This window comes from Martes martes (genome assembly GCF_963455335.1).
Source record: "Martes martes genome assembly, chromosome: 11".
Classification (NCBI taxonomy): Eukaryota; Metazoa; Chordata; class Mammalia; order Carnivora; family Mustelidae; genus Martes; species Martes martes.
The window spans coordinates 76468113-76493214 of NC_137899.1; the positions used below are offsets into that span (position 1 = coordinate 76468113).

A 25102-nucleotide genomic window follows, 5' to 3' on the forward strand; every position below is an offset into this window, starting at 1 on the left:
GTAACCACTATTTTCCCACTAGCCTGAGGCTTGCTGGCAAGAGAGATTAATAGAGAGATTTGCCTTAGTTCCCATCTGGCTCCCTCCACCCTGCAGAGAGTTCTACCCTGGAGAATGAGGCACCGCCCATTTTATGAGATACAAAGATGACCAAGATCTGTCTTGTATCTCAAAGTATAAAGAAAAGGAGAAAGTTTTTTCACTACAGCATAATCTCATAATTTCACTACAGCATTTTTCACTACAGCATAATCATGTGAACATGGGCCCCGCAATGGTCCACTTGAGACAGGCCAAAATGGACACATCTGAGCAGGACAAGTTCAGACAGTGCTGAAACACTTATTGTTGCTAGGTCGCTTTTAGCACCATGTGAAGCCGTCTTCTGCTACTCTACCCAATCCTATGTGAAAAAATTAAAAAAGGAAGTTTATTTTAGAACAGATATGCCTGTAGAAATGCATAGTAATCTTGAAAGAAGAGGGCTTGTAACTATAAAATTCATTTAATGTAAAAATCTAAACTGAACTGAGATGAACTGGATTGGAAAGAGTAAAACTGAAGATAGAACTGTGCCTTTCAAAAAATTTCACGTGGAGAACGTACCTTATCAATTCTATTTTAGGTGCACAACACCTTAAAAACCATAATCAGCTTAACAGTCTAAAGAAAGACACTGTTCACTGCTACATGACAAAAGTGACGAGCAAGAACATTTTCCATGCCTTCTTAAAGGGCAATAATTATAAGCATCTGAGATATTCACATTTCTTAGACAACCCCTGTGACATTCTGCCTTCATTCTGGCTCTCCTACAAACTTTCGTCTGTCTTGCAGCTAGGGTGACCTTTGTAATTTTTTCCCTTGACAATGGTGATAAATTTTAAATGTTTACATTAAATATTCACATTTAATAAATTAAAATTAAAATTTTAATGCAAAAAATCAAATGCAATATAATTACGCTGTTAGAATCTTTTGGAAAATCATATTGAATCACTGGCATTCTCAAGCTTAAACACTTCAATGGCTACCCTGACATAAAATGAAATCCAACCTTATCACGGCCTTCACTCTCCAGCATGATCTGGCCACAGCCTAGCTCTGCATCTCATCTTGTGCCATTCTCTCTTGTTCTCTGAATTCCTGCAGTTTGTATAAATTGCCAAGCTCCTTCTTCTCTTAGGGTCCTTGTATGTGCTGTTCCCTTTGTAAGAACACTCTTCTTCCAACTAGATTCCTGATATCCCTCCAAGTCTCAGGGGGGTGTTAATTTCTCAGAGAGAACTTTCTTGACCCAATCTAGAGTTATCTCTCTTCTCATGGCATTCTTTCCTTGGTAATCATAATGTGAGCTTCAGTATTTTGGTTTATTATTTTAATGTCCTTCTCTCCCACTGGACTCTTAAGAAAACTCATGCTCCTTGTTCACCACCACTGAAACCCAAGACATACCTAAAGATATAAACATCTGTTGAATGAATGGATACATGGATCCCCCAATCCTCCTGCCTTCTTCTCAAAGATCCCCACCATGTTCAAAGATCATTTCACATAGACAAACAGATAAAAATACTCCTATGTGTTCAATACCTACTTACATTTTGACTCCAAAAATCAAAAGGGAGAAGATGAAACCTCTTATGTTTCTTTCCAAAATAATCACAACCAGAGAGAAGGCAGAATTTTGGATACTATCTTAGATCCTTGTTTCCTCTTCTAATCAAGACCATGTTTGTGATAAACATAGCAAATGAAATTCCCGTAAGAACACATGACCTGTATCTTAGCCACTGAGTTTAACATGAGGTGGTTAAAGTGTTATCAGAAGGCCTCAAAGGAACATTCTGTATTTTCAGATCACAAAGAATTAATTCTTAAAAGGAACTATTAAGTGAACAGTCCCCAAAATTATGATAATCTGCAAAGTCTCCAAAATGTATTCCTGTTTTCATGCCATTTGTAACTCTGAATCTATCCTGAACCCAGTGTAAAACAAATGGTACATCATTGAGCTGAACAATGTGCTTTAGTTTGTTCTCACAGATGTCCTAATGATTTATTAATAATCATCAGCAAGAAAATGTTCCTTGAGTTCAGTTGCTTATTACATAATATTGATAAACATTTTGCTTTCACAGCACATCAATCTTCATTTCTTAATATATAAAAAAGCACTATTTTGCCTGGTATTCCATTTTTTCCCTTCACTAGTAGTAAATGTTCATCAGGGAAAGTAAAATTTCTCAGAAGAATCAAAAGTGACACTTCCTATGTCTGTCCTACTGGACAAAATACAATGCTATTTAAGAATGATCAGCTATTTCTATTTTACGAGAAGTGATTTGCATGCAAAAACAACACACCGTCTGGTCAACTCCCCTTCCTTTTCTCTAGACATGGAACAAAGGCATTATCTCAGTGGACAGAAAAGGAAACAATTTATGTTTTCATGAATTCAGCTCTGCTCAGCAAATTAAATCATTCATTAATTAAAAGGAACAAAAAAGGGTATGTTTTGGTCAATCAATTGCCTGAAGTCATAGGAGAATTCTGAAATACAAAAGGCTGCATGTTTTACTTAGCTGAAACCAGAATGCTCCTCTTTTATCATGATTTAACAGACATGTCATATGAGGAAAAGCTCACAATACTCTGCAGTACAGCAGTGGCTGCTTTCAAACCCAGAGTGGAAGCATTCTTCTGTTCAATGATTTTATTTTATTTGAAGAGTTCGCCTTTGTTCTATGTGAAGACTCCAACCACTGAGCCATGCAACTATACAGGTTTTTTTTTGTTTTTGTTTTAAATATTTTATTTATTTATTTGACAGACAGAGATCACAAGTAGGCAGAGAGGCAGGCGGAGAGAGAGAGAGGAGGAAGCAGGCTCTCTGCTAAGTAGAGAGCCTGATGCGGGGCTTGATCCCAGGACCCTGGGATCATGACCTGAGCCCAAGGCAGAGGCTTTAACCCACTGAGCCACCCAGGCGCCCCTATACAGGTTTTTTAACAGAAAAAGCAAAGCATTTCATTCCTGCACATAAAACTATAATGCAATTTTAAATAAAATGTGGTGTGTTTTGAAAGAGTCATGAAATTTCTTAAATGGGCATTTTAAAATATTTAGCTTTGAAGGAAAATAGTTCAAAGACAAATCACTTGTTTCAGAAGAAAATGTGTTTTTAATTCCAGTATAGTTAACATACAGTGTTTATTAGTTTCAGGTGTACAATACAGTGATTCGACAATTCTACACTTTACTCAGTGCTCGTTATGATAAATGTACTCATAATCCCCTTCACCTATTTCACCCATCCCTCCACCATCCTCTCCTCTGATAACCATCAGTTTGCTCTCTTTAGTTAAAAGTTTGGTTTTTTGTCTCTTTTTCTTGTTCATTTTGGTTTTATTTCCAAATATGAGTGAAATCATCTCTGACTTATTTCACTTAGCATTATACCTTTGAGATACATTCATGTTGCAAACAGCCCAGATTTCATTCCTTTTTATGACTAATATTCCATTTTGTGTGTGTGTGTGTGTGTGTGTGTGTGTGTGTGTGAGTGAATATGCACACCACATTTTTTAAAGATTTTATTTGTCAGAGAGAGAGCACGCACACACAAATAAGGGGAGTGACAGGCAGAGGAAGAAGCGGGCTCCCTGAGGAGCAAGGAACCTGACATAGGACTCGGATCCCAGGACCCTAAGATCATGATCTGGGCCAAAAGCAGGCGCTTAACTGACTGAGCCACCCAGGCATCTCACACACCATATTTTCTTTATCCATTCATCCACCTATGGACACTTGGGCTGTTTCCATACTTTGGCTATTGTAAATTATGCTGCTATAAACATATGGGTTCACATAGCTTTTCAAACCAGTGTTTTTGTATTCTTTGGGTAAATAAAGCTCTATTTTTAACTTTTTAAAGAACCTCCATACCATTTTCCACAGTAACTGCTAAAGTTTGCATTCCCGAAACAGTGGATGAGGGCTCCTTTTTCTCCACATCCTCACCAACATTTGTTGGTTTCTTGGGTCTTTGAGGTTAGCCATTCTGACAGGTGTGAGGTGGGATCTCATTGTGGTTTTGATTTGCATGTCCCTGATGATGAGTGATGTTGAGCATCTTTTCTTGAGTCCCTTTGCCATCTGTTTGTTTTCACTGGAGAAATGTCTGTTCATATCTTCTGTCCATTTTTAATTAGATTGTTTGGCACTGAGTTCTATTAAGTTCCTTATATGTTTTGGATACTAACTCTTTATTGGATAGATTATTTGCAAATGTCTTCTCCCATTCCCATTCCCGTTGTCTTTCAGTTTTGTTGACTATTTCCTTTGTTGTGCAGAAGCTTTGTATTTTGATGTTGTCCTAATAGTTTATTTTTGCTTTTGTTTCCCTTGCCTCAGGAGACCTTTCTAGAAAAATGCTGTTATGGCCGATGCCAGACTTCCCTCTTGGATTTTTATGGTTTCAGGTCTCACACTTAGGTCTTTAATCCATTTTGAGTTTATTTTTGCGTATGGTATGAGAAAGTCATCCAGTTTCCTTCCTTCACATATAGTTGTTCAGTTTTCCTAACACAATTCGTTGAAGAGACTTTTTCCCATTGCATGTTCTTGCCTCCTTTGTTGAAGATTAATTGACCACATAATTGTGGGTTTTATTTCTGCATTTTCTATTCTGCTCCATTGATATACGTGTTTATTTTTGTGCCAGTACGTTACTATTTGGGTTTTTTTTAAGTAGTCTCTACTCCCAATGTGGGGCTCAAACTTAAAACCCTGAGATCAAGAGTCCCCTGCTCTTCCAACGGAGCCAGCCAGGTACCACAGCACCATAATACTGTTTTGATTACTACAGCTTTGTAGTCTATCTTGAAACCCGGGACTGTGATACCACCAAGTTTTGTTCTTTTTTAAGAATGGTTGGCTATTCAGGGTCTTTTGTGGTTCCACACCAATTTTAGGATTATATGTTCTAGTTCTGTGAAAAATGCTACTGGTATTTTATAGAGATTGCATTAAATCTGTAGACTGCTCTGGGTAGTATGGACATCTTGATAATATTTATTCTTCCAATCCATGAACATGAAAGGGCTTCCCCTTTGTGTTGTCTTCAGTTTCTTTCATCAAGGTTTTATAGTTTTCAGAGTACAAGTTTTTCATCTCCTTGGTTAAGTTTATTCCTAGGTATTTTATTATTTTTAGTGCAATTGTAAATAGGATTTTCTTAATTTCTTTCTGCCAATTCATTATTAGTGTATAGAAATGCAATAGATTTCTGTATACTGATTTTGTATCCTGTGACCCTATTGACCTTATTAGTTCTAGTAGTTTTCCTGTGGATTCTTTAGGATTTTCTACATATAGTAACATGTCATCTGCAAACAGTGGAAGTTTTACTTCTTCCTTATCAATCTGGATACCTTTTATTTATTTTTCTTGTCTGATTGCTATGGCTAGGACTTCTATGCTGAATAAAAGTGGTGAGAGGAGACATCCTTGTACCATTCCTGATCTTAGGAGAAAAGCTCTTAATTTTTTCACCACTGACTATGGTGTTAGCTGTCGGTTTTTCATATGAAGTATGTTGAGGTATGTGCCCTCTAAAGCTATACTGTCAAGAGTTTTTAATCAATAATGGATGCTGTGCTTACAATGAAATGTATTTGAGCAACATTTTCTTGACCAGTATTACTTTACAGCAGTGTTTCCCAAGTGTTGTACCCTCCAAGGAAAGACCTTTTTGGCTGCCACACCTACAGAGGTGCTACTGGCATCTAGTGAGCAGATAGACCAGGGCCGCTGCAAAGCATACTGCAGTGTACAAGATAGCCCCTCTTCTCACAACAACCACAACAAATACCCAGTCCCAAATGTCACTAGTGCTGAGGGGAGAAAACCTGCTTCAAAGCAAAACTATTCAGAGCATTTTTTTTAATTGCGTTTTGAACCCAATGAACAGTTTTTTAGAAAGGAAGATCATTCTAGACAAAATCTGAACATATAGAGTCAGAGTCTGAGAAAACTAAAACATGGCCCCAAATGACACTACTTGGGACAATTAATTTTAAACATATAAAAGGTATATACAATGTTCTAAATGGACCCAATTTTGGCATAATAATTAATCTCCACTTATATTCACTTTGAACTTTCATTTTTGTACCTGGCATACAGTAGGTACTCAACAAGTATTTGAAGGAAGGAGGAAAGGAAGGATCTCTCTTCTTGTACCATACCCTAGGATATTTTATAACATTAAATCAAGATAATGGAGTGCATTAGGTTATTAGATTTCTCCAAAGTCCTCCCTTCCCAGGGAGCCAGTCAGCCACCCAGGACCATTCCCCAGAACTGTGCTAGGTGTGTCCACAAAGTTCTCCCTTATGCACATAATGCTTCTCCTTCATTTCCTCTCTTGCCCTCTTTACCATAGGTTTGGGATGTAGGCATGTCACTGACAGTTTCAATCACACCAATGAGGCAAATTCCCTGAGGAGAGCAGTAAGATAAATATAATCTGGGCTGTTAAATGACACTTGGCTTAGAAATACTTCCCCAGCACAAATGACTCACCTCCAGATTGGGAGGAGAAATAAACTTCATATTTAATCTATCATACTTTGGGTCTCTTTGTTGCAGCCATTTATATAAGACAATTCTCTAATCTGATATCCCATATGATATTAAATACTATAAATACATTCTCTCCAAAGAAATAAACTGGTAATTTCTACAGTTTCAGTGCAAATAATACTTAAAAATCTGTATCACATACTTTATAGTAACTATAGGTTATGAGGAAGAAATGCCATGTCAATAATACTATTAATTCTCATTTATCAATCTAAAAGGAAAAAGAAGGCATACAAGAAATCTGGATCTGATTGCCCAAGGAATTCATTGTTTCAGTGATGTAACATTTATGTAAATTCACAGTAATAACAGCCAGCTGGAGCCTGTAAATGTAAGCTAAAACACAATTTTGACTCCTAAAATTCTATAATTAGAGCATTTTCATGTTTTTGCCCTTGTTTCCATTTGACTAAGATACTGGTAAAAACTCTAGAAGCAAGAGGGAAAAAGAGGTGAAAGCCAGAAGATTCCACAAACTAAATAATTATTATCAAATAGATGATCTCTTAACAGGTTAATTATTTAATTAAATTTAACTCAAAAAGCTCTGTATCTATTGTGGTTTTCAGAAAATTTAGCATATTCTCAATTAAACTTCACAGTATTTTTCTCTAAATGTCATTCAGCATATCTATTTAGTCAAAGATTTATTCCTACTTTTTGTGGATGAGGGGGTATCATTCATAGAATATTTCCTATGCAATTAAGACATATTTCAGTTAAGCAGTTCATATTTTCCAAAAATGTACTTTTTAAAATATGATCCCCCTCCAATAAAAATGAATCTCCTGAACTTTACATCTGTTATAAAGCCAAGGAGTTTTACTGGGAAATATTTTTACCTTAAACATGAAAATAGTAAATGTACCAAGATATGTATTATAATTTCATAATACCCTCCCCCCAATCATATCTATGAATTGTTCTGAAAAGCTTATTGCCATTAATCCAATAATCCAATAATCTATATAATTTTTAATGTTTGGCTCAGGTCATGATCTCGGGGTCCCGAGATCAATTCCCCCATCAGGATCCACACTGAGCATGCTTTGGATTTTCTCTCTCCCTTCACTGCCACTGGAACTCTCTCCCTCTCTCAAAAAAAATACATCAAGGTAGCATGATTAAACAAAATAAAAAAGCTTGATCCGAAATATTTTAAGATTTTTATTTATGTGATAGAGAGAGAGTGAGATTCCACAAGCAGGGGAAGCGGCAGACAAAGGGAGAAGCAGACCACACTCCCTGCTGAGCAAGGAGCCCAATGCAGGGCTCGATCCCAGGACTCTGGGATCATGACCTGAGCTGAAGGCAGATGTTTAACCAACTGAGCCCACCCAGGCACCCCTGAAATATCTTTTTAAAGATTCCAAAACTCTAAAGGATTTAAATGCCTCATAACACAATCATTTCTAAATTTTCATATAGTTCATGGTACATATTAAGTTTAAAAATATTTCCCACCTTCAGAGAAATATTACTTTTGACATTTTTTTAAAACAAGGTATATTTCTCTCCCAACTGAATAACAACATACTGATTGGACAGATTTTGAATTTTAATTCAGGAACATGTTTATCTCCTAATATGAAACAAAATCAAAAGTTTCACATTCTCTCTATTCCCAGTTTTTAGCCAGTCACTAACTTATATTCCACTGGTGAAGGAAATGGCAACTAAATGACACATCTGGACCCAAGTAAGTATTTCTCCCGTTTCCCTAGTTCCAGTGAATGCCCTCGAGGGAACAATCAGTAAATGACCACAGTGAGTCTATGACAGGTATACAAAAATCATATCCTCTATTCTTAAAAACATAATCACCTAAATAAATCAATCACAATTCTCAAGTTTAAAAAATGACAAAAAGCTTTAAGAATCTCCAAACATACCAACTTCAAGGATGCTACATTTTCGACCTGAGATTAAGTCACAATCTCTCTGGGCTTCCTTTGCGTTTGTTTGGATTTTAATACATGAACAAACCCAGTGCTTCTCCACAGGGGCAGCACCCTAGACAGAGATCTGTTAGCACAGTGACTGGCACTTAGGCGGCAGGGCTAAGGGTGTGCCCCACATCCAGGAACTACCTCAAGTCCCCTGGAACTTTAAATGTCCCTCTAGTCATTCCTTTCAGTAGAACCTTCAGTTCAGAATGATGACCTGAGCTAAAGACTAACTCCTTTCTACACACACACAAGTTGTTTTAATTTAGTTTTAACAAACAGAGAATTTTCCATGGATTCCGCTTCCACGTAAGTGTGCACTTTTGTTTGGAACTTTACCAAGAGTCATTCACCATCTCAGGAAAAAAATCACCTCGTGCACAGCAAACCCACTCACTGTGTCTGAGTCTCAGTACAGCACGCCTGGATCAGGATTCTTTTGCAATGACTGCATTCAGGCAATGCTACAAACAGGCACCAATTGCTGCTTCCTTTATCATGTCTTCCACGAGATATGCCTGATCACTTATATACTGAAATGTGTGTTTTGTTATACGTTACTTTCCTGTTATTTTATGTCACAATTAGGGCAGTGCACTGGTTATTTTTAACATAACCTACTTACATATGCTCTTATCCATACATTTCACTGCAGGACAGTAAAAGAATAATATAAAACATTTTATTAAAAAAAAAAGGCAAAACAAAACAAAACACACCACTAGATTTGGAGCGATGCAAACCACTGACCTAGACTATGGAGTAAGGCTCCTCACAACGCCAACATTCCTTGATTCTATGCAAAACTTTCAGTTTGGCAAGCCCTCATCATTAGCAAGCCTTTAATTCTACTTATATTTGTAAGTATCGCAATTAAGTTAAAAAGAGAAATAAATAGGCTTGCTCAGGTGATACACAAAAACACAGGCTCTGCTAAAGGTTCAAACATTTGTGCAAGTAGTGGGAAATGCCCCAGGAGGTGATGCCTTTTACAGGTTAACAGAGAGGGACAGAAAAATCCCTAAGGGAGAACTGGAGCTTTCATATCCATTTGGTCTCAAGAGTCTACACTATTGGCCTCACAGGGGACCCTGTTCTCTCCTGAAGTGGAGTGGAATACATGTTAGTGATCCACTGCCTTAGCATGTCTCCCACCAAGTTCATTAGTCAGGAAAATATACGTTGGCAAGTAATGCAAATATTTCCAATGTGGAACGAGAGGAGTCCCTCTCACAACCAAACTGTGCACAAGTCCACTTAGCAAAGTTTGCCATTCAGAAAGCACCACCTTCAACTTGTTATTGGCTTACAGATGGTAGAACTCTACTCCCATTTTTCCGAGCCAATCATTCTCTGTCATCAGACTAAGGAGTAATCATTATTTCCACTGTACCAATTTCCAGTTTGTGAAAATGAACTATAGCCACCCCTTCCTCACACAACTGAATTCTCAGCATGCCCATCGTCTTCATTATGTCTGACCATCCACCATTAGTATTACCTCTTTCCCCCATTATATTAGCACCCATAGGCAGCAACAATTTGACATCCATCGGTTTTCCTATGTTAAAACAACCTCCTAAGACAAAGTCTGAGGACATACTCCACAGCATACTCCACAGCGGGGGCGAGGGGAGAGACCCAGTCCACACTTCATATATAATATAGCCATCTTGGCCAAATGACCAAAAGCCAGGAAACAACTGATTATATACAAAGTATTTTATATCAAAGAAAAAAGAAAAAAAATGCTTAGGTTTTGCTAATACACCAAAACAATTTATGAGATTGTGCATCAAGAAAACATTATTTTTACAGAATTTTGGGTATCCAAGTAATATATTAGAAGATAATACTTCACAAGTTATGAAAATGTCAAAATTCCTAGAAGATCAGATGAAAAAGTAATAAAACTATGTGAAAATATACATGTAGCTTTTAAGAGTGATATAGATTAGTTTTCAACTCTTAGAAGTTTCAGAACATAAGTCATTTAAAATTTACATAGGAAGGAAAAGCTCTATTATCAATAATATCTTTTATAAATGACTCATAATTTTTCCTCCCTGACCTCACATACATGTATGATACCAAATTTCCAATTTTCTAAACACTTATTACCAAATAACCACACAAAACAATACAGCTCAAGTCTCAAGTTTCCCACACTGAACAGTTTAGTCTCAATCCCCATCGTTAGAACGACCACCTGACTTCAGTGTTTGGGTTTATAAAGATTATGGGTTGGCATTTGCGGTGAGGGGCACATTTTAACCAGATGTAACATTTTAAATCTACCTGGTTCAAAAATTAAGAAAAGCAGCTTTGTCACTGGCTCTTTGAAGAAAGAAAACAATACAGAACAGGGCTGGGCCCTAGGAGCTCCTTACCCGCAGGGCCTCGATGACCAGGTCTCTGGCCTCCAGCTCCCCTTCCATCACGCTGAGGAGCATTCGAAGCTCTGATTTACTGAGGGTGTCCACGTCAAACTCTTTTTTCTGTAACACAAATATTTAAAAAGCAATGAAAAAGCTATTCATAGGACAATACATGTCTTAGAGGCGTACAATGGATTGTTTTTATCTCAGTGGCTCAGCAAATCTCAGAAGCACAGGGGCCCTCTTCAGCAGCAGATTATCTATGCCCAGACCTTCTAGGAGGGATAAAAACTATTAAGGCCAAAGTCCCAAATCTCTTCATTAAGGAAATCTATTTTCCCAGCCTGCCTGCACAACTGGATTCAGGATCTCTTCAAATTGTGACAGTAATTTAAAAAGTCTCCAGAGTTTCTATCAAAACAGGCCTAGTATATGTTGAGGAAAAGTTGCAGGGGTAGCAAAGAAACTACAAGAATGTATTCCTAGAAGGGCCCCAATGCACAGGCTCCTGGGAGGTTATTATAAATTCTGGGACATCCAATAATAACAGGTCATGTTTATAGAACACTGCAGCAGAGGTAACCAGCTAGGAGGCTACAGCCAAATCTGGCCTACAGATGTGTGTAACTTGGGCCTCAAAGCGTTGTTTTTTTAACTCAGCCAGCATTTTAAAAAAGAACCTGAAGATGTCACCAAAAAATACAGATCTCTGGTTTCTCTTCAGAACAGAGATGACCGGTTAACTCCAGATTCACATCCTCATACAGCAACCATCTACAGAACCAAGTAGCAGTCCCGTTAGAAGGAACATGCTCTTGCCTTTGCTGCCCTGCTCTCCCTGTCTCTCACAGACACAGGGCAGGCCTGTGTATTTCCAAGAGGACTAGCCCACCACCCACATTTAGTCAACTGCAGCTATGGTCAGGTGAGTCTGGAACCTGCTACATGGTGATCAAATGCTTTCTTAAGCAATGCCTCTATAGCTTCTTGCCATTCCAAAAGTAGGCCGAGGCTGGAGTAAGTAAGCTTTCCAGAGACTCAGTTACACCACTAGGTATCAGCACCATGACCCAAGGATCACGAGCCTCATCCATCACTCTTCCAGTTCCAGTGTCTTCTCTACATTCCTTCCCTGGTAACTGCATCGAATCTCTCCTCTTTAAATCCCACTGATATATCACTGATGCCCAATACGTTGGTCTCCAACTCTGCCCTCTCCTACCTGACAACTTTATGAGCAGGTCTTCTGGCAGCCATCTTAGAGAAGCTCAACCAGAGCGTTCACAGCTCAGCTTGGGTGAATCCACAGGTGGAGCTCCCTCTACACACACAGTCCACGCTACCCGTCTGTGCAGGGATTCCTTTGATACACCCATCACCCTCAGAGGGAGGGCGACGCGTGTTCACTCCCAAATGCCTCAGAACACCCAACCTCAGAAGCCATTCCTGAGGCCATTCCAGAACATTATTTCACATGTGCGTAGCACCCCAATGGTTTCCAAAGTAATCGAGAAGAACCAAGTCTAATATATAAGATATAACCTCTATTTTCAGTTAAGAAAACCACAACTCAGAGAAGTCAGATAACATACCCACATCATTCAGCCAGGAAATGACAAAACTACACCTAAGTGCTATGACCGGTCTACACACTTTACCAGCACAGGGACAACATTCCTGAGATGAAAAATAGAGGCATCCTATCAATCAGCTAGTAAGAACCAGCTTAGCACCTAGATACATGACCTTCTATTATCTTTGTGATGACACAGAAGTAAACATGGCAAGCCCATAAATGATTCCAGGACTTTCAAACAGGCATAACCAGAACTGGCTCTTTCTCAGTTTCAAAGAGAGCTTCTAGAAGGAGATAAAAGTACAAAGGGGAAAGAAACCAGAACTAGCTGGTTCTCCAATGAAAGATTTTAAAAGGATCTTCCTCTTAAAATTGTTTCTTTTTGCATATATATTAGAGAAGTTATTTAGACAGGCAGGGGCTCAGGATGGAAAAGAGAGAAAAAGAAAAACCTACAGCAAAACCTAAAGGAGAAGTTATTTCTAGGACGCCCTCGCTTAAAAAGTTAACTTAAGAGATATTCCCTGTTGGGACACCTGGGTGGCTTGGTCACTTGGCCTTGTGACTCTTGGTTTTGGCTCAGGTCATGATCTCAGGGTCCTGGGACTGAGCCCCACAAGGAGCTCCGTACTCAGCATGGAGTCTGCTGGAGTCTCTCCCTCTGCACCAACCCCCTCCCCACTCGAGTGTACTGTGCCCTGGCTTGCTCTCTATGGAATAAATAAATAAATCGGTTAAGAAAAAAAAATCGAGTTTGCCTATAAATAGTAAAATCTAATATACTAGAGCTCAAATTCTGCTCCCACTACATAACTGTGTCACATGGGTCTATAACCCAATTGTTCTCAAAGGCAGGCAAGCATAAGAATTCTGTGGAGACCTTGTTAACAGGGACTGCAGGACCCCACCGCTAGAGTTTCTGATACAGGTCTGCGGGGGAGCCTTAAATTCGCCTTTATAACAAGCTCCTGGTGCTTCTGCTGGTTCAAGGACTATACCTGGAAGAGGCATTTCTGTATCTTACCTGATGTGTTTTCTCATCTATGTAATGCACATCCTAACACTAACCCCGCCAAGCTCTTCTGAGCATTAAATAAGAACACATAAATGAAATAAGCGCTAAATAAAAGTGGTGCTTGTTATTATTCAAGCCGAGAGCACCCAGATGTTTTATGTAGGGAGATGTGGGCTACTGGCTATAAGCCTATTTCTTTGAGTATCTACCAGCCTAAGTGCAATAAAAACTCAGTTTGTTGACTGTGATGAAAGACAGACTTTTATCCTGCTTTTTCCCACTGAGATGGGTGAGTAAGCTGCAATTCTTATGAGCTTTAGAAGGTAATGTTTTATTAATGCTACTGCTGGTTGTTCTAAAGATTTTAATTAATTGTGTATTTTATTGTCCTTGTTTCCCCGAAGCTTCATAAGCAAAGCACTCCGTTTTAAATACTAATAAATTATGAAAGACATTGCCAAGATTCTGATTCATATCAGAGTCAGGAGTGCTTGCCCTGGTTCCATCATCATCAACATTACATGTGACCTGCAACCAACACTTCTGTTTTTTAATATATCACCATCAATAAAAAGGGAAATTCATTAAAAGAAAAACCAGTTATAAGGGTTTTTGCTAAACCATTGATTAGGTTACAGAGAATGTTTAAAAAAAATAATCATGTTTCCCATCACAGTGTATTAAGTGATGCACTATTTCAAATATAGAGTTTGTTTGCCCGCCAGCTACTCTCTCTCCCCTATGCTTCTCACCCCTGGGTCCTCACTAAAAACACTACTGTCTCCTGGCCTTCAAGAACAAGAATACTATCATAGTATTTTCAAACTGTCATTCTCCAATGTTTGATGTTTCCGTCCACTATTCTGGCAAAACAGAGTATATGAAACCATGTTAGAGGTCATTTATTTTACAAATAAATTTGAAACACGTTAGTATTATTAGAAATATAAGAAAGCCCAAATGCAAAAATCCCAAGAAAAAAGTATGTCAGTTTCTTATGAAGTGGCATTTATCTGACTTGATGCATGTATGGTACAAAAGTACTCAGATATATAAAAATTATTAATGTTCTTTGGTTTAAGAACAAAACAATTATTCTAAATCTTTTATTTTTTAAACCACATTGAGGTATGATTGACATATAAAATGCTATACATATTTAATATGTACAACTTGATGAGTTTGGAGAGAAAGGAAACCATCACCATAATATAGGCCATAAACAAATCTATCACCAAGTTTCTTCCTACCGGTTGTGGTTTTTTTTTTAATAAATTTTATATTTTTAAGAGGCAAAATAACTTGATAACTTAATTTTCAAAAAAAGAAAGAAGACGAGAGATCCAAATGCAACCACTCACATAAAAGATTAGGATCTTTATCAGGACATCCATGAAAACATGACACCCCAGACCCCCAACAACAACAAAGTCACAGCAGACATGTTCACACACCTAGCTTTATTATTAGTGCACTTGTTTTCCTAAATAAAGAAAAACCCAGATCTCATCTTTACGTGAAAGCAAGGTACTAAAAAAGAAAGAAAGAAAGAAAGAAAAAAACCCAGCTAGATTGCAACTCTAAAGGCCACCCCTCTGCCTGTCATGTTTGAGGGTTGCCAGGAAAAGTAGTCCAGGAACAGTGCTTAACACCTAGTTTTAAAAATCTGACAGAGGCAGCTTAAACTAATCTAGAGTTTGGTCATCAAACAAAGAGCCTTCTTCGGGACATAATACAAAAGAAGAGACACAACCCCAAACGCATATTTTTCAACACAGAAGTCTTCAACAAGCTCTAAATCACTTGCAGTGGCGTGGGGAGGGCATTCTTCCAGATTTTCTTATACAGGCTCAGAGAGAGGGAGAAGACAAAATAAAACCTAGCTGAGTTAAGTCATCTTCAGTTGCCAGAACTACATATAGGCCAATACCAGTTTCCTCCACTACCACTCCATACCCTCACCTCTAGGGGAAAACAAACAAATAAACAAACAAAAAACAGAAACAAAAACTAAAATAGTGGGTTTTATGTAAGGAATTTCAACAGTCACAGCCCACTAGGGCCAGAAGATCCTTATCCATATCCTTTCAGAATTAAAGGGGTCAGAACATTGATGGTTGCCAGAGCATTTAAGAGATTAGGGGTCACAGTGGCAGAAGTACCTCCCAGATCTTTTTTTTTTTTTTTTAAAGATTTTATTTATTTGTCAGAGAGAGAGATAGTACACACAAGCAGGCAGAGAGGCAGGCAGAGAGAGAGGAAGAAGTAGGCTCCCCGCCGAGCAAGGAGCCTGATGAGGGACTCGATCCCGGGACCCCAGGATCATGACCTGAGCCGAAGGCAGCGGCTTAACCAACTGAGCCACCCAGGCGTCCCAGTACCTCCCAGATCTTTGTCCAAACTTATCAGTTATGGTAAAAATCTAGTGATCAAACACAGAGCCAGATATGTTCTCTGGTACTTCCCATAGACACCGAGAGCAGCTCTTCCACTTTCAAATCTAGTGGGCTACCCTACGTTTGATCAGTGAATTTACCACATGGGAAGGAGGTGAGGTACCTGAGAAAGCCAGTGGGCTAGAAGAGCATTAATTCATCTGTTTGGACGTCAAGTTTCTCAGTAGTAAAATAAGTATGTTGTACTAAGTGATCCCTAAAATCTCCCCCTGCTCCCAAATGTTCTGATTTCACAGACTATCAGGCTAACTGGATTACTGGACTTTGGAAATTTGGGTCATTCCATGAAGCCTATGAGAAACAGTTGAGGTAAATTGATTTTGCCTCTTTGCTCTGAAGTTACAGAAATGTATTTTCTTCCCAGTCTAATAGGGCATGCTAATAATTAATAAGGCACATTTAGAACTTCCTATGTAAGCAAGATTTATGGCTCAGGGATGAGTAAGAGGCTGTAAAGAAGGGGAAACCAATGAAATCCATCTTGAAATTACAAGGAGAAAATAAAAAGCTGAAGACTATCATTAACATGAAAAAAAAATCCAACTTTCCAGGTACACAGAACATTTATAATGTTAAAATATGAATTCACACAATTATATGGATTTTCATGAAGAAAGGCACATTTTCATGCTCTAAAACTACTTCAAATCTCTGACATGACATCCTGCTTTGAGATTATTCCTCCCGATTTCATCTATTAAGAGGTTTACTTACAGGGTTTGCATACCTTTGATTTTGTTCTTCCTAATCCTTTGTCCTCTAATTCATGGGAATCCTACTTTCTTCAGGACATAGCTCACATCTCACTTCCATAGGTCTTTACAGACTCCAGAAATCTCTCCTTCTCTACACTCAGTCTTACTGTCTGTTCTAGTACTTCATTTGGCAATTAATCATGTCTTGCCTTGTGTATTTCCTCATATCGTCTATCTTAATGCTCTATTTTTTTCACCCCTACTAGAAATAGGAGGATAGCCAGAGTATTAAATCCTCACATGATTGTACCTAACATTCACGCCCACCCACGTTTGTCATAAAACGCCTATTTCAAACAATATGAACACACAAAGCATGTAAGTCATGTGTAAAGGATACACCTGTCTTACGAAGATACAGGGTTATGGCCCCACTCTTAGGCCAACTAAGTAACTGGTCAATCATCTTCATTCATTGTTTTCAAAAATCATCTAGAGCAGTCTACAGCAGGGCCACTTGGTGTGGGACTTAAAAGCAACATACTGAGAACCTGGGGTCAGCTCTCCAGGGCCTTACACCTCAAATCAATCCCATTGCCCGAGGTCTTTCATGCAAGATAAGCAACTGAGTATACTGGAAGGCGGCAGAACTGACAAGTAAACAGAATGTCAGGAAGGAAACCTGGCAGTGGGTATAACTAATTTTGAGTACAAGAAAACTGGAATGAGCAGCAGAGAAAAGGCTCGGCCAGGGGTGACAAGCTCTGATAATTAAATATGGCTCCGTGCCTTTTCCTCCTTTCAGATCTCCTGTCTGTCTCCATTTCCTCTTTGGAAAAAGAAAAAGACCACATCTCAGATAAAACAAATTCCTATTTCCATTCTAACTCAGCTTTTCCATGTTCTATGAGCCCTACATGGGACATCTCCACATGGGAACTAGCATCCAGATCTAATAATTGTCCTTAAAGAAGCTTATCATGCATTGAATATCAGCTTGATTATCTGTAGGTGGCGAATGGAAGCATGCTGATTTTCAAATGAAGAGGCTGAGACATAGATGGCTAGATGAGATTCTTACAGTTACAAAGGCCTTCTGTGGAATAACTCGGGCCTTTGGAATCATCTTTTTGCATTTTCAATGAAATATAAAAGTGTCAGAAGCAAATCATTTATGAACAAGCATTCATTTCTGCATAGTGACGTTAATTTAGTGATACCGCTTTTACTATAAAAAACCTTTTAACTCCATCCTTAATCTACCTGGTTATTGACTAACAATTTCAAGAGTAATTTTTTCCCTAAAAATCAGGATTTCTCCATACATGGCATCGTTTTGTGCACAGCATTAATATGATCTCATTATCTTTATGCAAGTTATTTATAAAAGATGAATACATCTTTAAAAATCCTTTGATTTCAATGTCATCATCATCTTTCTCATACCAGTTTTCCTTTTTTTTTTTTTAACTTAATATCTAAGAGACGTTTCCTTTTCCATATTATACAAGTCTTGCAAAGGAGCCCCAGTAGAGAATAATACAACTGAGTGCATTCAAATAGTCTTTTCTAAAACAACACTCAGATGTGCTTAGGTGGCAAAGTATATGAGGGCAGAAGGGAGAGAAACTCCTCCATCCTTCCTAGGCACATTTTCAGTTGAATGCTAGTCCCAGATTTCTAGGCATTAGCAGACTATGCCAAAGCCTTGCCTGTCTTCCTGTCCAATCTTCCCTTTTATTCCCTTTTCCTGTTTCCAAACTCCCTTTCATTTCTGCCTTGACCCCCCCCCCCCATCATCCCCTCCCTCCACACCCTGGTGGGTGATTTGACCTTGGCTCAATTATAGGAAGAATTCAGGATGGGAGGGATGTAGTTACCATTCCCAGTCTCAGCCATGATTCTGAAGAGAGAGAATCTAAAGGGAAAACTAATAGTGTTGGAAATTAATTTTTTTAAAAACCTGTGAATCTGAAATGTCACTGAGAAAAGCAGCTTGGAAAGAGACAATATACAAATAAAAATAACCAAAAAAAAAATCAGAAAATCAGGGTCATCTTTTAGAAACAAGAAAAGCTCTGTAACATCTATAATGTTAATTACTACAAATCATAGACCAATAGTTCCATTACACTCTAGTAACACACAAAGTAAATTTCCCAATTAGCCAAACAACAGTAAGTAATAGGACAGGACTTCTTGGTGAGTATTCATTTTCTTCATTCCATATTGGTGAAACACCTACCATGTATTTGCCTGGCATAGTGCTTAACCTTTGCTTTCCTTTATTTATTTTTTTTTTAAGATTTTATTATTTATTTATTTGACAGAGAGAGAGAGAGAGAGATCACAAGTAGGCAGAGAGGCAGGCAGAGAGAGAGAGGGGGAAGCAGGCTCCCTGCTAAGCAGAGAGTCCGATACGGGGCTTGATCCCAAGACCCTGAGATCCTGACCTGAGCCAAGGGCAGAGGCTTAACCCACTGAGCCACCCAGGCGCCCTGGCCTTCTTTTAGAAACAAAACTCACACAGCCTTTCTTGAAGAAGTCTGCTCTCTTCCAGCTCCAGCCCTGTGTCCATAAGATCAACAGCAGATATTTGTAAATGGCTGAATAAGTACTCAGTCTGTGAAACATTTTCTCACCTCATAAAGTTACATGAAACACAAGAGGAAAGAACCAACTGGCAATCTAGCCTAGGCAGGGATTCAATCACAGAGAAGATAAATGCTTTTCTCTAAACAAAATTGCTCCTATGAGCAATGTAACAGCAATGATACCAACACCAATAAGAAGTCAAAAAACAGGCACAGAAATATACATGATTTAAGATGAAAAAAGAGTGAAAAGCATCCTGTTGAAAAGCATCAGTTATATTTCAGTCTATTTCCTCAACTTCTAACCTATTTTTCTAAAATACACTGTTGCAACTAAAGTTGAAACCTCTGTGTTCATCTTTGAAGGCCCCTCATTTGTGCCCCAGGCCACCTTTCAAGGAATCCTAAGAACCAGCTACATGGCCCACAGCTTCCTGCAGTCTTCACTTCCAAGTCCTCCTTCCATCTCAAGGCCCAACTCAAATGCCATCCTTCTGTGGAATGTTTCCAGGTCCTTCCACTAGGGATCCTTTCCATGACTCTTCCTCTCAAGACTCCTAATTATTGGTGCCTTTCATGACATCATCATGTCTGACTTGATTCCTGACCATTTATCAGTTTCCACCACTGGAATGGTATGTGTTACTTTTTATGGCAGCAAAGATGTTACTCGTGATGCCACCATTTTGGTAAGTGGATGGTAATGTGTTAAGTCTAAATTATTCCTTACTTAAAAATTATGCTGTGAAACTTACAATATTCTTCTTTTTTTAAAAGATTTTATTTATTTATTTGACAGGGAGAGAGAGAGAGAGATCACAAGTAGGCAGAGAGGCAGGCAGAGCTGGGGGCAGGAGAGGGCGGTAAGCAGGCTCCCTGCTGAGCAAAGAGCCCGATGTGGGGCTCAATCCCAGGACCCTGAGACCATGACCTGAGCCCAAGGCAGAGGCTTAACCCACTGAGCCACCCAGGTGCCCAACTTTCAATATTCATATAACTATGATTGTTTTAAGAAAGCTTAGCAAAATTGGCTAAGAAAATGTTTTTCTTTGCATTTACATTCAACATTGTCACCTGGAAACAAAAATTTCCAAAGTACCAGCTGCTAATTTAATATTCCTGTTGTGCATTTAATAAAAGCACTGTCCAAGTTTTTTGTCATTATCACCATGACAACAAAAATTTTTATCTACTTTTTGCATATTATTTGCTCCAGAAAAGTCCTGAATGACAAGAATGTTGATCAGCTTCCCAAACACAGCTCTAAAGAGATTTCCATTTTCCTTTCACTCTTAAATTCTTTGGTGACAATAAAAAAAGCAGGAAGATTTCTGTTTTCCATACTGCCTTATCCATTAGGAGTTATTTTCAGAGTAGAAATAGCAATATAGCCTATAAAAGTCATCACATTTGGTTGAGGCACTGAAAATAACCCAGGTTTCTCGGCATGGTTCACAGCAAAGACTATTAATATGATCCTACTGAATACTGTAGCTGTTACCCAGCTTTACACTTGGGATGCTTTCAGGATTTAAACAGCTAAGAACAAGGATCACAAACTAAATTTAAAACACTCCACTGAAAATCACATTAAGCTGAAAACTATAAATTAAACTTGTCTCTAAGCAACAATCTAAATAGTCAAAACTTAGTGAAAACACTCACTTTCAAAAATAGCCTACTGCTTTGGAGTCTCCATTGGCTCATGACTGCCAAATGTACATATAAAAATGCATAATATGTAAACCAATTTGAAATGAAATCAATCTCTAAAATGCAAAAAAAAAAAAAACCCTATTCCCTAAAAATTAAAAAAAAATGTTAAGTCCTCAGTTGCCATGAATCCAAAACGCATAAAAATGTCTTTGATTTTTAATCATTAGGTAAGAAGCTTTTAAATGACAAATATTATTCTTCACTCCAGCTTTAATATCAAGCTGTAAGTCAAGTGGCTGATACAGGAGGACCATATGTTATTAAAAGTAAAATGCCCAGTTTACTGCATAATAAGCCATCATCAGAATTTTGCTAAAAAAATTTTGCTAAAAAGTTATTTTAAAAAACTATTAGATTAAGTGTCCTTATTGCATCCTCCAAAGATTCTACAGAAGTAACAAGTTTTACTTTCACAGATTTTTCCATGGCTATCATTAACCAGGGTGAAATTACAAAATCTCCACCTATGTGCAGTGAAAAGTCAGACTCCTGAAAATTCTCAACAGCAGAAAGGGAACAGAGGCCTTGTTAACACAAAAATCTGTCCGGCGTCCAAGATCCTGTTTGCAATCTAACCAAATAAAACTATAGATCACCTACAGACCATAAATGAGATGTTTGTGTTTGGTTTAATTGTCAGGTGATTAAAGACTGAGGGTAATAGAAAAAAAGGCTGCTCCAAGTCGATTAACCAAATTCAGCCTTCCTGGGCAACAAACACACACACCCCTACCTCTTTTTTCTCTCCCCTCCCTTTAGCATATCATGGGGATGAAGGTACTCAATCATTTGAACTTCCCAGAGAGGTTTGTGTTGTCTTAATAGCTAGCTTATCCTTATTGTATTTCACAAAAGGGAACTGATTCATAGCATCACAAGAGAGCAGGTTTTATTTGAAATCTTAAGTTCACGTTTTCCATGCAAAGAATGAAAAACCAATTTTCCTAAAAGTTTCAAATTAAAACTTGCAAGTTTCACAAGTGGAAATCAACAGCCCTCCTCTTTCTCCGTTTTGCCTTCTCTCCCTGTTTCTTTTTTCTTGCCCAGGCTCAGCTCAAGCAGCCTACTCCACCTCCACATCTCTCCTCTCCCTCTCCAGAGAGCCCAACGTCCCAATAGTGAGGGAAGAAGTTCCAACTACCCAGATGATTCACACCTGGCCCTCCCTCTGCTGCTCTCGCACCGACTCTGTCCAGGAAAGAACTGAGGGGCGTCCAGGCTCTTCTCAGTCCACACCACCCGGGATCTCCCGCTACAGCAGCGGAACCGCGCCAAGGGTGGGAGGCGCTCCCAGGGCTGCCTTTCTTTGCAGATCCTTGCAGCTCCTGCGAAGCTGCTTTTCAACTCCGAAAACGTTTCCACCCAGGAAATGTGGGTCCAGCCCTCCCCCCGAGGTAGGGACTGGAAACCACCGTTCAGTCTCCGTGCACAGGGATACTGTGGGGCCGAAAGTGGGGTCAGCGTTGGATGGAAACTCATTAGGCTTCTAGATCCCAGCGAAGAACAATGTGTGGACACTAGGTGCTGAATCTCCACCTTGCCTGGGCACCTTCTTGGGAAGAACGAGAACACCTTCCCACCCCGGCCCCCCATCACCAAGTGATGGGGCAGCATGCAGCTAGGACCCAAGGCTCCGACGCTCAGCGGGAGGCAGCAGCGCCCAAAGCCGGACACCGGGCCTCTCCAAAGGGGCCTCAGGCACATGAACACACACACAATGGGCATCCCCACACCTGCCTGGCGATGACCCGTCTCCCCGTAGCTGCCTTCCTGGGTCCGCTGAGAGATGCCAGGCAGCCCCGAAACACTCGCCCACCACCACGCGCGCAAGAGGCGAACAATGGGGGGTCAAGTTCGCCTAGAAAAGCACGCCAGCCCCCGCCCCTGACCAAACCCCACAGCAGCTGAGGGAGTGGGCAAAGGGGTCGCACAGGACACACGCAGGGAGCCCCAGAACCTGGCGGCCCAGGACTTCTTCCCGCAGGGCTGGGGAAGGACGGGAGTGATCCCGAGCCCAGGAGGCCGCCTCACCCTCCTCGACCCGGGCTCCAGCAGTGAGGCACCGCAAGGAGGGGGCACCCAGGGGAGGGGGCACCCCGCAGAGCCTGGGCTTGCGAAGCGCCCCGGGGCGCAAGCCGGGTCCAGCCCGAGCCCCAGCCCTCGTCTACGCTCTCCCCGCGCCAACCCCGGGACCTCGGTTACCGCCGCCTCCGCCGTGGCCCCCTCCGCGTCCTCCGGGGCGCGGGAGAAGTCGGGCTCGCAGCTCGCGCCGTCCGTCGCCATCTTCCTGCTCTAGCGGATCCGAATGCGAGCTCGGAGCGGTGGCTCCGGGTTCAGCCCTCTCGGCGCGGGCGGCGCTTAACCCGCTGCGGTCCGGGGACGCGGGCGCTGGCAGCCCGGCCGCCGCTGCCGCTGCCACCGCCGCCGCCGCCGCTGCCGCGCTCCCTCCTCCCCTCGTCGCCGCCCCCGCCGTCTTAACCCGCTGCGCGCCGGAGCGCCGCCCGCCGCCCGCGCCCGGCTGCCGGCAATCAGCGGCGCGTGGAGGGAGGTACGGGAAATGGGCACGCGCCCAGGCCCGGCTAGGAACCTGCGGGAAGAAGGGGGAACCAGAGCCCTGGAGGAGGTGCAGGAAAGAGCCCAGTAGGTGATCTCCCAGCGCAGTCCCCACCAACCCTGCTGTGTACAGAACAACCCGATGAAACGTCAAGCCTCCCAGATTCTGAATTCTCTGTAAGGTCAAGGGAAAGCCTTCATTTAGTCCCCTCTATACCACCGCTGGGAATCACATAAGGCATCCTCTTCTTCCTTCTTGGATTTGTTTGTTGTTGTTGTTTGGGGGGGGGGGGGTTGCGAGACTGCCACCAAGGGCGTGTTTCCCCTCCTGGTGTATACATCAGGCTTTGTTCTGTTCTGCCGTTGCCTTGGGTCCTTCTCAGAAAACGATCAACTCCCAGATCAAAATGTGTCTTGCTACTCTTTATTCCGTGGCACCCGACCCCTTGGCCTATTCCTTTTTATACAACCTCTTTTTCAAGCAAGATGGAGCAGGGCCTTTTGTTTTGTTTTGTGTTTTGACCCCTAGTCTGGAGTACTTTTTGAAGGGCTAACCGAAAAATGTTTAGTGCCATTCTTGTAAAAGGAAGCTCTCTACTTTTAAGAGAATTTAAGAGACCTCCATGAGGTGGGGACAGCACACATAATTTTTTCCTTAAAATTGATTTTATGGGAATTATAAGTCTCAAGATAGATCATGAGATGAATTAAACCCAAACTCTTAATTTTCTCTTCCCACATCTGATTCCGTTCCTACCCTTTCCTGCCAATTCCCAGGATGTGAAAATCTATCACCTTATCAAGACCATATGGTACAGGCCTTCCCAAATCACCAGATCCCAAAAATGTGTTGAAAGCACAAAATCAAATCACATTCAAGCTGTGTCTCAAAAAAGTAAATTCAAACCACAACCAAATCCTGGACTTAAAATTCTGGAAGATGAATGCCTGGAATGTTCAGTCCAAGGGTTAACAGATCAAAGCTCATTTTTTTTAAATGGCAGACTCCTAATGAAAGGTTTTGGCACTTTAATTGCCTCACTTTCCAAAGGAGTTCTAAATATGATACAAACCATGGCAGAGAATATCTTTTCAAGGACCTGAAAAGCGTGGATCAATAAATTGTTAAAAAGTTCCTTCCCAGAAAGGGTCTACATCAAGAACTTTCACCTGGAACCCTGGGGTTAAGGGTCACAGGCATAGAAATCACCTCCACGTTATCCTGTAAGCAGAGATGATCATTTATTTATTGTCTTTGACTTTATTCTGGTAGCTAGTCCTTCTCTGAACCCTCTGATTTCCATCTCTGTTCATTATATCATTTCTTTTATCAAACATTCTCTCTGAAATTGCTCAATATTAGAATAACTAGACTCTTTACCCAATGAAAGAAAAGCATTTGACTGTAAAACTTCAATGCTGAACGGATAGTAAAAACTTGAAGTTTGAACCAAAAAAATTCTTGTTCTTTTCAAAATTCATTTTCACACATCAAAAGGCAATGAATTTTCTTGACACTAATAGT

General features: G+C 40.2%; 1 protein-coding gene across 1 annotated transcript in view; it reads right to left on the bottom strand.

Moving 5' to 3' along the window:
- Positions 1–23475, bottom strand: part of CTTNBP2 (cortactin binding protein 2) — a 148894-nt gene extending 125419 nt beyond the window's left edge. The window contains exons 1-2 of the mRNA XM_080818366.1: positions 23227–23475; positions 10985–11092 (exon numbers count right to left, since the gene is read on the bottom strand). Of these exons, the coding sequence (XP_080674492.1) occupies positions 10985–11092; positions 23227–23307 (189 nt within the window). The 5' untranslated portion in view covers positions 23308–23475. The remainder of the gene's footprint in view (positions 1–10984; positions 11093–23226) is intronic.
- Positions 23476–25102: the final 1627 nt, after the last annotated feature.